We start from the raw sequence: 16,043 nt of genomic DNA on the forward strand, positions 1-16,043 counted from the left end.
TGAAACCAGTCTAACCTGGAAACCTCCCAGCCTTCACATGTGCATCAACATCAGTAGTGCAAAGTCATCTAGTGGGCCAGATTGGACCCTTCGGCGTGCCATTTCCAGCCCCCGGACTGTATGTTTGACACCCCTGCCTTAAAATATTGCATCCAATATATCCAGCAAAAAGACACTGGAGAGATTTAGACTTGGAAAGAAGGCTTGCCCGCACACTGACTTGCACTTACACAGCAATGGTTTTTAATGAAGCAACATCTTCTGGACCTTTATCAAGCATGAATCAGTGACAGTCACAGATTTAGATTTGTAGATTTAAACATCTTGACATTGAATATTCGTGGACTTTCTATGAATTAATGGAAACAATCTGCCATTTGTATTATCATTGTATGTAAACCAGAATATTTTTGGATAGATGTTCAAACTTTACATAGAAGAAAGACAGAAAAACGGGCAAAAAATTCACTTGCAGGATAAATACATTTTAGTGTGTTTTAAAAGTAGTGAGGTTGAAAAAACGTATCATTATTATTTGTACAATTAGCCTAATTTTATTATTGAGAAACTTCCATATCCACGAGAAGTGGGTGGACTCCAAACCAAATTTTGAACTTCATTAACAAGAGCTACAACATTATGGCACCACAATAACAGGCCATTAGAATAAATAGGCAATAAAAACTATGTGTTTGATAAATTCCATATGAGCCGATGATACAGTAGTCTTTATTTAGATTACCTTTTCTTTGTGTTTTTCTTCTTCTCTGTGTATATTTATCCCCAGTATGGACAGTTCTGTGTGTATAAAACATTAATGTACTTTTATTAGTTCAATAAAGAATTTTAATATAATAGCAAATATCTCACCGTTTTATTATATAACCTTAAAACATAAAGTGTGAAGGACTGTCAGACTGCTTTAGATGAATATCTATAATTTCCTTCCAGGTTTAATCGCCTTATGTAGCGGTGAGACTCATTTTAATTGGTACACTATAACACACAGTCCAGTTTATATATGACCCAGACATATTGGTGAGTAACAAGACAATAATTCTAAATTACATCATTAAAATATATATTACATAGCTGTTTCTATGGCATGAGTCTGCAGACATTCAGTTTACACAAAGTCAAAATCAACACAACATTGTCCTTTCAGGGTTTATTGAGTTTTTGATCCACCAATACTGTCATGTCAGACATTTTCCTTTCTGTAAGGCACAGTTTTGTTCAGATAAAACACTGATCTTATTTACAGCAAATGTTTGGACGCAGGACGTACATCCTGACACCTCCACCTTGACAAAATGACCCTTCAATTATTGGACCATTATTGTAAATATATAAAACTTTTAATTCATTTCAAAGCCCTTGTTCCTCATTTGAAAATGTAAAGTCAACAATTTATTTTACAATGTAATATGAAATGTAACTTCATGCCGAGGGTTTATAACACAACTGTGAGAGAAAAGCAATACATTTTTAAAAATATGTGACTTAATGAAAAGAAAGGACTAATTATATATTCAAATAAAATCTTTGAAATAACTCGGTCTTGTAAAATATATCAATAAGCCTATAGGTGATTAACTTAATGGGTGCTGGCTTGTTTTTTTTCCCCAAGCAGCTAGAGGGCATAAAAGTGGATACATCGCATTTTAAATGTAAAAACATGTTTTTCACAATGTTGAAATGCATTCAACTTCTTAAAAAGCAGTACATTATAAAATGAACACTCGACTGCACCCAATTACAGTGGCTGGTTCCCGGTGATGCGTTCAGTTGTCTAACAGCTCGTCATTGGCTACGTGATTGTCTGATATGAATTTAGCTCCAACATGAAGGTGGTTATGGACCAATTCCCTTGCTCAAAGATCGCCAAATAAAACATTCATGAGAAATACTAGCTGCATTAGTAAATGGCAGTACAAACAGCCCTGCTGCTGCTGCCAGAGTTTAGCACAGCAAATGACCCTAATACATGCACCAAGACTAATAAAGACATCTATGGAAAAACTACATAAACCTCAGGTCATTCATCTTTATCGTGCACAGGTGCAACAGTTATTGCTCTATTCTACAATCTGGGGGGGGGTTACTTAAAAAAAGTACCAGCATTGAAAGATCGAATATTAAAAGTTTCGTAAAAATGAACTAAAATGACAGTAAAACAAAACAAAACAAAAAAAATTCACATTAGACTATTTTTGCTGTTGACAGGATGATCTCTACTGTACAACTCCTTTATCGGTCGTGATTACAAAAGCTTCAAGTGGCTGTTAATAACTATCAAGCAATGTAAAAGCGTCCCTGTAAGCATCGTATTTTGCATTATATTATTTTAATTCAGAAATAGCTGAAAAATGTGCAAGGCACAATATTTTATGACCAAATGGAAATCGCTATAATGCAGTCCATGGTGGTGTTTTTCAAAGGTATCTCAAAATCGTCTTATCACTGCATCTCTTCACATGTAAGCATTACAGAACATGTCAACAAAAGGCATATTGGCATATGTGGGATATCAAATACACAAACAACATGTGAGAGAGAGCTACTGTATGCACCGTATGCCTGTGCATGTCTGTGCCAGTCTTCATGTTAAACTGAAAATACCTTCAACACATCTGTACTGTCATGTGTCACTACTTCTCTCGCCATCTCTACTCTCCGCTTCACACTAATGACATTTTAAAAGCTAAACCTGGGATATTTGGTCAGTCACTGTAATAACAATAGCTAAAAGTTACTAAAAAAGACCTATCAATACTTAAAACGTGTTGAGACAATCAAAAAACTGTACACCAGCTTCTGAAGGAAACAAGCTGGTTTTCACTTAACTTCCAAATGTCCTTGGTCCGATATAAAATTCAATCTGTCGCTCCGTGAGAGTCGTTAACCACAGTCCTGTGAAAAAATATTCTTTCTACACTACACTATTTTATATGATCTAGAGTGGCAAAATGGAAGAAAAGGGCTCAAAGACAGCATAAAAGATAAGAGAGGGAATAAAAGGAAAGGTACAGTACAAACATTTATGAAATGGAAAGAGGAAGGCACATACTTTTAAGAGTTGAGACTAGAAGTCGTAGAGGTAGCAGAGGTCACAGAGAGGGACAAAGGAGAAAGAGAGTCCATTTTAAAAAGAGGTGTCGTGTGAGGAAATGTCTATCTGTCCTTGGATCCAAGCTTCTCGATCAAGTCCTGCAGGGGAGCGAGCTCTCGCCTGTCGATGAGGTTGAACTCCTGCAAGAAAAGAACATTTAACATCAATTAAAACACTTTTTTTTGCTGCCCATTCACTATGTACAAGTGTTGTGGTCCTGTATAAAAATTAGGACAGAAGCTGCAGTGGTACATGTTAAGAGGCCAAATTTAACACTCAACGGAGTTCACTTACGATTTGTTTTTGTTACTAGGCACTTTGTATGAAGTCTTTTATCACTGTACACATGCAACAGTCCTCCTGCTATGTCCAATTCTCTTAAACCCTGCTTAGACAGATAATCTGGAAAATTGCTCAGTCATCTGTTTGTTAAAGTCACAGCTTTTAGGCTGTCATGCAAAGGTCTCTGTTGTGGATCCATGTTGGCTTTGTCCAAACGTGACAGGACTGTGCAGATACGATGCTTGCACAATAGTTTGCATCTGGCAAAGACAAAACAGGCGTTACAGGGCGTTATGTACAAGTTATGAAACGAGAGATTATTTATGGCCACTTGTCATGAAGATGTCTTGTTATCTTGTTCTTAGTCAGGAGAGAGAGCAGTTATTTCATATTAGTGTTGAATCAAGGTCGAGCAATATAACTAAAGTAGAAGCATGTATGCTTTGAAACTGATGAATGAGGTGATCAAGAGAGATTTAAAGATTAATTCCTAGTCCTGGGGCAAGTCATGCATTGCACATAGCAGTTTAGTTCTTGAATATCTTAAGCAGTACAACAGTACAATGAGTTATGGGTTAATTTAAGTAAAAAGTAAAAAACAAACTGCAGTTTGAATAACCGCATCCAAGTTGTTGCAACAGTAAACAGCGTTAATCAGACTGCTGACAAGAACATCAAAGACGTGCAAATAAGATATAAACACACATGATATAGGACGCAAAGAAAGAAATGTTCACAACAGGACCACAGGAAAGGCGTATAGACACTGCAGAGATGTTGCTGAAGATATATACTGTATGGTGGGTAGTCAACAGTAGACGTGAGAGCGGAGTATGTGGAGTCAACACTGATGTGACTAGCTGGGCTCCCCCAGCCCCACCGCCTAGTGATGGTGCTGACAGCCCACCAAGTCAAGAGGGAAAGACAGGCCACTGACAGCTAAGATGAGAACACTAGTAAAATTAGGTCAATAATGTCTCTTGTGATTGTTTTGATTACTTCAGTCAAAAAAAGGAAAAGGTTTTACTTTGGGATAGAGGTTTTGGTACGCCAATACTGAGCAAGTAGCTAGCTAGCTGATAATTTAACGATACAGCCTATGAGAAAGTTACCGGCAAGTTGCATGCCAACATACACGATAACGTGGGCTTCAGGGTTCAGTAGTGCTTTTGGTGCTTATTTTTCTTAGCGACCCCATTTTTGAATGGCCTGAATTAAACGGCAGAGGCGGAGAGACAGGGCGCCAGGTAATCAGAGAGCGGAGAGGACGGTAGATGGGAAGACGAGGTCAGGGACAGCTGTTTGAGTCGAGAGGTCTGCCCGTCAGTGTCAGAGAAAACTACTGCAACTCTGTCCATGGTGCTAAATAAACAAAACCAAAATCTCCAACTTGAAGAAAGGAAATTTCTGCTTAAAGCCCCTACAAGGAACTTTCATTTTGAGTTGATTTTGGCGACCCTGTGGACAAAAGCAGGTAGTGTTTTGCCGAAATGAAGCCTACATTTCCCATGAGCTCTAGCGCATATTGTCGTAAAGATGCTTACCTGGCTCACGCATGTGTTTGTTTTGGGGATGAATGAAACAACAAGACGGGAAAACTTTGCCCCCGCTCCTATCGGGGATCCCAGCTCACCTCTGCTGCGCCCCAGCTCCACCTCTCCGGCGTAAGCGCCACCGCCGCCGGGGTAAACACAGCGGTCGGCTGGTAAGGCTGAAGGCCTGTTTGGTGAGCACGTCCACAGCTTCTTGGACTGAGTATGGAGCGGTGCCTCGCCTCTTTATTCTTGGACTGAGTATGGAGCGGTGCCTCGCCTCTTTATTTCTCGGCACTTGCTGGACCCTGTCGACACCTGGCTGGTACCTGTCGTCGGCCCAAATGAGGTGTTCCAGCCCCGCGGCCCCTGCTCTCCTCGTCCCCGCTGGCGCGGGGTGAATCTGCGCAACCTGCGGCCTCTGTGTGTGGCTCCCCGGACAGCTAACGCCGTGGACCCACCGGCTCCTGCCAGGATTGGGCTGGTAAATGCTAGATCGCTAGCGAACAAAACGTTTATCCTGAAGGATTACCTGACTTCCCGAGGATTGGATTTTCTCTGTGTGACTGAGACATGGCTGACTGTTGGCGAGTCCAGTGCTTTCACAGAACTTTTACCTGATGATTGCTGCTATTTTAACTCCCCGCGGACGTCGGGTCGAGGAGGAGGAATAGCGACTATTTAAGCAGCTAGGTAAGATGACGTGCGCCGTCTGAGTGCCGTAAATCGTTTCGTCCTGGAAGCGACCTGGGGCGGACCCGGAGACAGCTTCCTAAAGGTATGGATATACACTATATAGAAATAGCTTATCTTCACACCGATGGTCTCATTTGTTGTTGTAGGTCACGCACAGACATCAGCAGAAATGCGAGACTTCTGCATATCCATTTAAAAGTTCCTTGTAGCGGCTTTAAAACTGAAATGTAAAAGCTTCAGCAAGATAAATTAAAGTTGGATATGCAGTTAACTGAAGAGTAAATATGCTAGTACCTCTAATACCTTTAAGTTTCTGTAATGGAGGTTAAATTTTACCATGAATTTATTGAGACTGCGGCGCTATGTTTCTTTTAGTCACGGTATTTAAAAAGTTTCATCTGCTAGTTCTCAACTGCTCATTGTTATTGGGGTTTTAATTGAGTATATCACCAGAATAATTTGTTAAATAAATGTTACTACATTACATTACTTATTGAATTTCTTTAGGTAACACAATGGACAGACGAGGTGGGAAACACAGTGGCTCAGTTTCATGTGATTTTCAGTTGTGATTTCAGACAGAGAAAAGGATCCCAAGTATCCAATCCTTAAGTGTCTAATTTTATGGTCTTAAAATGAGACAGTCTTTATTTCTGTGAAACACTGTGACTTGCATTAGACTAGTCTATGAACAAAATGAAGACTGGCCTAGACTGCAGACCAGTCTGAAACATACATGTGAAACCAGACCCTCTTTGATTAGTTTGCACGCTAATATGCCCGTCACACATAAAGTTGTTGTTGTATTACTAGTTCCCAGCAGGCAGATTGCAAATGTTACTTCCATGGAAAAAAATTATTTGGGACTCCTTTTCAAACATGTAACAACATGTAAAACAGGCAGAGCATATACGGATTACAGTGCATGTCTGAATGGGCTTTAGATCCACAGCAGTGATCAAACCCTACACTGTAGCTTGGATAATCTCACCTGAACAAAGAAAATGAAGTGCTTGAAGGAGGTGTTGAGGTGGGCCTCCTCCTGCAGCTGCATCACAGAGTCAAAATGTTGGTGGTAAATGTGAGCATAAACCCTGAACAGGCGCTTCAGGATGGTTTTGGCCACAGACATGAAGTTCTTGGGAAAGGGAACTCCTGTGGGACAGAAGGTAGGGGAAGATGCTGATGTCAAGAAAAGAGCATGTGATGTTTCTACCTAACATCTAACATTATGTGAGATTAAAGTTTATGAAGTTGTTGTGTATTCAGGTTGTTTGCCTGAGTATGGACAGTTGCAGAGAAATCTCTCCATCTACACAAAATTACAAATCAAATATTTACACAGACTGCAGAGTGGAGATACAGCACAGTCAGACGGTATCAGGACAGCGACACATTTCTGTTGCATTTCGTCTGCACTCCATCACACTAGGTTGAAATTAAATAGTAATAAACAGCTTTTTTTATTTCAAAGGCAAATTTGAGCTTGAAATTGAACAATATCTTAACTTTTAACAGTTTAAATTACAGTTGAATATGAACAAATACAAAATGCTATGAACAAATTCACTTAACAAATTCACATATTAAATACACAGTACTAATAAGAGCAAAGTCAATCAATAATTGTCTCCCTAATTCAGTGGAGACTCAGCAGCCGCACATTTAGGAGATTGTCTCTACAATGAGAATAGCTGGTTGTAAAGGAACTGGTGCCATACTTCTGCTTGGGTACACAATTCTATTCTTTTTTGTGGTAGACCACCCAGCAGTGCGTGCATGATAGTACATGTGAGTCCCTATGTGTGTATCCCACTGGCTAGCTAACTGCTGCCACTCTACACTGTGCTCATACGGCAGTTACTGCTAATACAGGATAGCCACGGGTTGTTAAAAAGTCTAAAAATGTCTTTAATACACATTTACTTATAAAACGCCTTAAAAAGCATGAAATTGTCTGAAATTCAGATTGAATGGGTCTTAAATGTTTTTTAGTCACATCACTGATGTAATGCTGTTCGATGATGACCTGGGTGTTCGACACACCTATGTGTGTGCAATGCCCCTATTTTTCCCCCTCAATGCACTTCGATCATGCAATGAATCTGCATTGGTAAACTCAGACCTTGCTAGCTATGAAAAATGGGAAAATGCAAGTGGAAGGACAAATAACTTAAAAGAATAACAGCAATTACTTGTGATTAAAGTCAGTGCCTGGAACTGTTCACAAAGCAAACTGCGCTGTTTGTCGAAGGTGTTTCAAACGTGGTAAAATGTGTATCTGGGCCGTGGAATAGCACATGCATTTGCTGCCAGCCACTGGCTCAGCAACCTTCATGTTAAGAGCCCTGTGCAGGCAGTCCCAGACTCTGAATCATAGATGTGCTCTCAATGTTGCATTAAAAAAACAGATACGCTTGAATTACATCACACACAGAGGTAGCCTGACTTCACTCTGTGCTCAGGACACTTATACTCCACTATATCTTTACATGGCAAATTGTTTGCTGCTCTGAATGTCACATACATAGAAGTTAAAGCACTACCTTTCTGTTTGAATCAAAACTCACCGATCTTGGAGGGAAAAAGTGTCTCATCATCCAGCTGATCCTGCACCCAGGTCATCAGGTAGTCGATGTACTTGGGTGCAGAGCATTTGATGGGCTTCTTAATATTGGTGCCATCAGCCCAGTGATACTCGTATCTACAGAAAAACAACAAATATGAGAAATAAACATAAAACTTCTACACGAAACAAGCGCTCGTTCTGCCTTTCTGTCAGAACATATAAACATCATTTGTTAGTACACAGGCTAAAAAAAGAGCAGGAGGGGGAAACGCTAAAGTATCTACAATTATATTCTTGATGGCGGCTATGTCAACAGGAAGTGATCCGCGGTCTCTTCCTCCTGATTACAGACTGAACACAGACAGTCTTGGCAGGAGAGAGGATAGAGGAAGTGCTGAATCTAGATTCTAACAAAACAGCCTCTGCAGGGGCCACATGCAAAGTTTCATTCCTGTTTTCTTCATGTGACATTCAGATGATATACTTCAATTTCACTTTAACTGTATCAGCCATTCAAAATCTGAATCCATGGCCGGGTTCTCTTATATACAAAACACGTTAATTCCCAATTCTGGACAAAATAATGTTTCTTTATTTTAACTATACTACAAAGGTGATATTGACTTAGATGTAGCATCATAAAAAAACATATAGTAGAAGTAGAAGAAGAAAAAAAAGAAGAAGACGGCGACATACTTTTTTAATCCCCAAGGGGAAATTACATTTTTTTCATTCTGTTGTCATATACACACAGGCCCAATACACACACACATGCACAAACAGGACCTATACATGCATTAAATGGAGAGACGTCAGAGCAAGGGGGCTGCCTTGGACAGGAGCCCCGAGCAGTTGGGGGAATACCCAATTAAGTTCAATTCACGAGGCTTCAATTCAGTTGTTATTGTACATATTGGTTGAGTCTTTTTTTCAACATTGATTCACCACTTGGTAGCTTATTACATCTGGGAGCAAAATCACCTCCTCTTAAAATTGACCCAGTTAAACCTAACATTTAATCATGGTTCTCTTCTGCTGTAAGATAATGTTTAACTGCCTCTAGCAGTGTGTTTTTTGCTTTCCATAGCAAATCTTAGAAACATTTTTCGATTTTTATCAAAATACTGCACCCTTGTGAACTCTTTAAGGTTCTGTGGAGCTGTTAAGGCCCTCTGGGATGTATTCAGAGATACATTTTCAAAGATCTTGAACAAAGACGTAGTGTTATGTCCTGCTACATGCTTGGTAGGTATTCATACTGATGGTTTGAACTGAACATCTGCCCAAGAAAAACATCACATTAGCATGCCTTGAGCTTAATTCCAATAGGCCAGTTGTTAAATAAATGGCTGGAGGAGTTTCTGATCCTTATAAAAATGGAAGAAGCGGCATGATCCCTGTCATATCAGGATAGGAGAGGGAATGGCAATGGGACACAAAAAGGTCATTCCTAAACTCACAACATCATGACCTTCTTTCTCTGTAATTTCACTAATAATCTGACTCACTGCTCATTTCAACCATCCAGTCTGTTTTGTAAAGTAATGTTGATGTAAAAACAGAAGGAGAAAAAGAAGAAGAACAGATATATTTATATGCTGAAGCAAAGCATGCCTTGATGTGAGATCATGTGCATGCATGTGTTCCTATGGTCACACTGTATGTCAAATAGACATGCATGCATAAAAATAATTTTACACTGACCCTCCCCCTCTCCTCTCCTCACTGGTGTGTCTTGTCTTTGTTACTAGCCAGACCCTTGTGTTGTCAACTTGTCATACAAGAAAATCCATAATAAAATCTAAATGTGAAAAAAAGCAAATCTTTTATAAAATCATATTCCTGTAGGTGTGTTACGAAGCCCCGATCACTGTGCTGTACAGTCACAAATCTGTCATCAATAGTGTTTTTTAAGCTTCTTCAAACTTTGTGTGACACATCTTGTGCCTCAGCCAACTCGTGAAGTTCCTTTTTTCCTAAAATTACGTAAACGCATACGTCAGCCAAAATGTTTCCCTTATTTCAATGGAATTTGACAAATGACATTTAGTCCATTTAGAGCTTTCGTAAGTGTGTCATGCAGTGTGGTACTTGCACTGGTCTGGTCTTGGTCATGACTTGGGCTACCTTCACATTACAGGGGCTTAAAGCTCAATTATGATTATTTCCCAGATCTGATCTTTCTGCAGAGACCACTCACAGTCATATTTTAAGTGAGCCTTCTGTGAAATCAGTGTGAATGGATCTCTGCACGGGAACGCCTCACATGCAACCAATAACGTCACTCACATGCGTGTTGGACTAACAACAAAAAACATTACATCTACAAGACAGGCATTTGATGAGTGCAAGGTTCATCTCATTATTCAGAGATCATTCTGCATAATAATTAGCCGTGTGCTAAAGGAAGCAAAGGCTGTTTGCTTTTGGGGTTACACTGCTGTTGTGCAAATGACTGTTCAGTCCACCAGCTCTATTAGCAGCTACTGCTGGTAGTTCTGTTGAGGCAGAGGTGTGGGTGGGGCTGAGTGAGAAGTCAGGGGTGGCGGAGCATGACGTGGATGGTTTCACAGAGGAACAGTTCCTGCAAAGCTTAGGATGTCCCAGGCTACATTCTTATATTTCACACGACAACGCTGTCACAGCACTTAGGCAGAATGTCCCTGTCAGAAAGCATCTGGCTGGTGACTGGGGCAGCCTACCACAGCAGCAGTACAGCTATGGCACCCTCTGTAGTTTCATCCGACCACATCAACACTGTAAAAGAGTAATCTCCACTTGTGCAACGATGTATGACGTGGAAAAATAATGGACATATGGGGAAAAAACACATGAGTTTCGATATGACTGTTCTCACAGCGGTTACATAGCCAGTGATTAGATATGTATTGGATTTAGGACCACATATTAAAGTGGCCCAGATCTGATTGGAGGAAAGCAGATTTCTCTGTCTACAGTGTGAAAGAAATTAAATCTGTTTCGCGAGAGAAAAAAAAGTATTTGGGCCACATTTGCTTCTTGGTCTCGGTTTAAATGGTCTTGACTACGACTCTGCTATTTACACCTGTGCTTTTCCTGCTAGGACATGTCAGAGTGTCTTGTGTTAAAAAGGCCTATCAGAAGCCTGTTCTCAAAGGGTACGTAAAAGGGACACTGTTTGCTGTTACCTTGGTCCTGCAGACATCACAGAGCAGCTGGTCTCAGTGCAGAACTCGGTGATGGTGCCGTACAGCATGTTAATTTGGTTGAAGAAATCCACGGCTGAAAGAAAAGGTCCATTATTTTTCTGTTCTCTAGAAATGTTCATGCTCGTCACAACAGTAAACTTAATAGTGTCAGCTTTGTAAAATGTAAAAGAAACCTGCTGCCTCTACCTCTGCATACTTAGTGAACAAACTAAATTATGTGATGAATAATTTACCAGATTGGTTGTGTGTGTTTGACCTCACTTTTCTTTTTTACCACTTACTAGAAATGCAACTGTTCAATCTCTGTTCAAGGATCATCAATGTTTAGAAAGTCAAAATGGTAATTTGTGGACTGAGTGATGTTTTTTGTAAATAGGTCATCTACTCACTGTTGACAGCAATCCACTCATTGAGATCCTCTCCCTCAGGCAACATGACAGCCTGCCTCAAATTCCCACTGCCCAGAGTTGCCTCGGCGTGTTTCAGCAGCTCATACTGGTGGGAGCCCTCTGGGATGTTCTTCTTCGGCCTGAACGTCTTGGATGCGCGATTGCTACTGCAAAGAAATAAACGTGCACCTGAGCAACTGTCTAACAGGACAGGGACATGTTTAAAAGGCATGTGTAGGAGAAGATGCTCCAACTGGGCCTTCACATGTGAGGATCCTTCCTGTCTGGTTCGTGCAACCAGCAGCTGCAGCAGGAGGACATTATGGTGGACATCTATCAAATTAAAACCATGCCCGTGATGCCACATTTGTCAGCTGGTTTTCAGTGTGACAGAAGCATCACTGTACAATCTGTGTCGTGTAAATTGAGTTACAGTGATCTCATTTAATAACCCACTTAGTGCAACAGACAGGAAATGTGACTGTGTCACTGTAAACAACGGAACAATTAACCGCATTGCTCGACGTCTGGCAACCTCCTAACGAGGTCAAGACAGACAAGGTGTGAATGATGACTAATGTTTCCTCTTATGTTAATAGACGGGATAAGTCAAGCTAAGTTAGCTAACCAACTGTAAGCTAGCTAACAACATGCTAGCTAAGTTAGAGCGTAACTGGTTAAAAAAGTTAGTGAGTGCTGTGAACCTATAAATAAGCACAGCTCACAGACAATGTTACGACGACGAATGTTTACTGTAAACAGGAATAAGTGGTTTAAGTTGAACCCAAACTCGTTAATATTACAGTACAGTTAGCTGGCTTGTTTTCTGTAACGGTGTCTTACTTTAACACTACTTACTTCCCTTGGTGAACTTCGTAGAAGAGGAGCTAACGTTAACCGCAAGCTCCGTCTGTAACTTAGCGAGCGACAAACTGCTGACTTTACTTACAACAGGAAGCTCATCTTGGCGAAGCAGTCGTCGGAGAGCCTCGATTATAACTCCTGAAGCTGCTTTATTGAACAGAATTTTGTTTTACAGTAAGACAAGAGGAGAGACTTGTCAACGATGCCTGCTAACAGTAACGTTCAGGCTAACATGAGCTGCTGCACCCACAGTTGCTCTTCCTCTATCTGCTGTCTGCAGAGCACCCGGCAGGCAGACTGTCGCCCCCTGCCGGCCGCATTTAGCTACTACTACTCTCCACACTAAACGTCTCACCACTTTAATTAATTAGTTATTAAATTAAATTAAATTATTCAATAACGTTTAGTTTAATTAATTTTACAGCTTTATTCACGCTCTAGACTTTAGCTTAATGGTTTAACTAATCTAACATAGAAACATTCAGACACAGAAGCCCACATTTCTCTGATGCCCAACTTTTGTAACCCAATAGTGAGTTTTGCACATAAGCAGTGGTGGTGGAAACATTTAGATATTTTACTTAAGTTAAAGTACTAATACCACACTGTAAAAATACTCTGTTGCTAGTAAAACTCCTGCACTGAAAATGTTGCTTAAGTAAAAGTATGTAAGTACAATAAGGAACATGTTTTACCACTAAAACTGCCATAGACCAGTGGTGTAGTGGTAGTTGATGAGGTGGGTGTACTACTAGGTAGATAGGTAGGTTACCGATGAGGAAGTGGGCATACTCTCCTATATATTACAATGGCTGTTCTGCTGATAGGTGGGTATACTGTCACTGGATAGAAAAAGAAGTGGGTATACCCCGTATACCTGAGTATACCCTCCACTACACCACTGCCAAAGACTATATATAAAGTTAAAAGACTATAAAAAAACACATTTAAAAATAATATCTAATAATATATAACATTTCTGAATAATAATGATAATAATAATATATTCATACTGGTTTAAATAAGCAATTTGATTGTATTTCCCATCTTTGCTGAGCAACAGTTTTGTGTGAAAGGAATTCGAGGCTTTTTCCATAGGCCCCTCTCCCAAATATAGGCCTGTTGATTTCAATGATTTAAGCAAAGTTTTACAGTATGCATTAAAAGAAAAAAAGTACTCAGTGCAGAACATGTTAAATCAGTTTAATAAATCCAAGTTATTTTAAGGAAAAGCAGTAAGTCCTTGTATTTGAAAAGCTGGACCTATGAAATGTTGCATGAAAAATGACTGATTATCAAAACAGTTGCAGGTTAATTTTCCAATCAATCAACTACTCATTTCAGCTGCAACTGTATATTTTCATATGATTTCAATCTGTAAAGTAACTAACTACAATTATCAAATAATTATAGTGGAGTAAAAAGTACAGTGTTTCCCTCTGAAGTGTAGTGGAGTACAAGTAGAAAGTGCATGGCATTAAAATACTCAGGTAAATTAAAAGTAGCTCAAATCTGAACTGAAGTACAGTACTTGAGCACCACTGTATGTGCATCTAAGTGCATCTGAGCCAAAATGTAAGTCTATTCATAGACCGAGAGCAACTCGATACATAGATTGGCAGATAGTCTGATAGATATATAGCAGTGGTGGATATACTGGAGTGCCAATGGGGCAAGTGTACGTGGGCATGTGTACTTTACTTCAGGGGCAGAGCCAGATGTTGTAAAATTTGGGGATGAGCCCAAACCTAGGGGGGTCTGGGGGCATGCTCCCCCAGAGAGTTCTCTTTCCCACTTACAGCAGCTATATGCACTTTCTTTCAAGCCATTTGAGATATTAGAATGCCTAAAAATCTGGACATCATGTGGAAAAAAACATGGTAGTTTCAAAGGAAAAAAGTCAGTTCTCACACACACTCATCAGCTCTGCATTGATTTACTTATAAATTGTGGACGTTGCAGTGACAAGGACCTTTCTCAAGACATATCCAAGTCTCCAAACTTTTTTCTTTAAAATTGGATCTTTGGGGGAATTGATTCCCAGCCCCACAGAGGAGACAAAACAAGTGGCATGTTTTGCCTTCTGCTCACAGAAGTAGAGCCCACGTCCTGTTTTGTATTTGATTGTTCTCCAACTGTCTTTATCATTCTGAAATCACAAATAATGAGGATGACTCCTTTTGACTCCTGATGTTGCTAAAACGTAACATAGCATAGCATAGCATAACATAACGTAGCATAGCATAGCATAGCATAGCATAGCATAGCATAGCATAGCATAGCATAGCATAGCAACATAGCAACATAATATAACATAACATAGCAACATAACATAGCAGCATAACAGCAACATAGCAGAACAAAGCATAGCATTACAAAACATAGCAACACAACATTACATAACACAACATAACAGCAACATAGCAACATAGCAGCATAGCAACATAGCAACATAGCATAACAAAGCATAGCATTACAAAACATAGCAACATAACATAACACAACATAACAGCAACATAGCAGTATAGCAACATAACAGCAACATAGCAACAAAGCATAGCATTACAAAAAATAGCAACATAACAGCAACATAGCATAGCATTACAAAACATAGCAACTTAGCAACAAAGCATAGCATTACAAAACATAGCAACATAGTAACATAACATAATATAGCAACATAGCACCATAACACAACATAACATAGCAACATAACATAACATAGCAACATAACAGCAACATAGCAACATTAGATAACAAAGCATAGCATAGCATATCATAGCATACTGTACTACATAATACTACTTTACCACATCTCATATATAAATATGACATATTGACCAGCTAAATTCTGCTTCTACATGAATATATTGTTGATAATAATAAAATAATATATAATAGACTTTATATAACTCTGACAGGGCCCATGCCTAAATCATGAGTACTTTTATTTTTGATACTTAAAGTATATTTTGCTGACAATAAGTCGGTTTCACTTCAACAGCAACATAGCAGCATGGCAACATAACAACATAACAGCAACATAGCATAACAAAGCATAGCAATACAAAACATAGCAACATAACATAACACAACATAGCATAACAAAGCATAGCATTACAAAACATAGCAACATAGCATAACAAAGCATAGCAATACAAAACATAGCAACATAACGTAACGTAACATAACAGCAACATAGCAACATAGCATAACAAAGCATAGCATTACATAACATAGCAACATAGCAACATAACATAACAGCAACATAGCAACAAACCATAGCATTACAAAACATAGCAATATAACACAACATAACATAGCAACATAGCATAACAAAGCAGCATTACAAAACATAGCAACATAACAGCAACGTAGCAACATAGCATAACAAAGCATAGCATTACAAAA

At 39.4% G+C, this 16,043-nt stretch overlaps 1 protein-coding gene across 2 annotated transcripts; it reads right to left on the reverse strand.

The window, feature by feature from the left end:
• Positions 1 to 1,153: 1,153 nt before the first annotated feature.
• Positions 1,154 to 12,903, reverse strand: mob1a (MOB kinase activator 1A). Of its 2 annotated transcripts, none has more exons than XM_050050135.1 (6): positions 12,718 to 12,903; positions 11,769 to 11,932; positions 11,359 to 11,452; positions 8,193 to 8,326; positions 6,614 to 6,777; positions 1,154 to 3,252 (listed from the first exon to the last, which is right to left on the reverse strand). In XM_050050135.1, exons 1-6 carry the CDS (start codon positions 12,729 to 12,731, stop codon positions 3,175 to 3,177), a joined length of 648 nt encoding a protein of 215 aa, XP_049906092.1. In that variant the 5' UTR covers positions 12,732 to 12,903; the 3' UTR covers positions 1,154 to 3,174. The 2 variants fall into 2 exon arrangements, with proteins under 2 accessions (XP_049906092.1, XP_049906091.1); XM_050050134.1 differs by having other exon boundaries at positions 11,769 to 11,935.
• Between the last annotated feature and the right edge of the window lie 3,140 nt (positions 12,904 to 16,043).

Source organism: Epinephelus moara, chromosome 8 (assembly GCF_006386435.1).
Source record: "Epinephelus moara isolate mb chromosome 8, YSFRI_EMoa_1.0, whole genome shotgun sequence".
In the NCBI taxonomy this organism is placed as follows: Eukaryota; Metazoa; Chordata; class Actinopteri; order Perciformes; family Serranidae; genus Epinephelus; species Epinephelus moara.

Bases quoted from the DNA above. Each gene is read 5' to 3' on its own strand.
- mob1a (XM_050050134.1), bottom strand. The intron at 11,453-11,768 runs GTGAGTAGATGA...CTTTTCTTTCAG, and splicing joins TGAGTGGATTGCTGTCAACA to CCGTGGATTTCTTCAACCAA. The intron at 3,253-6,613 runs GTGAGATTATCC...CTTTTCTTGCAG, and splicing joins ACTTCATTTTCTTTGTTCAG to GAGTTCAACCTCATCGACAG.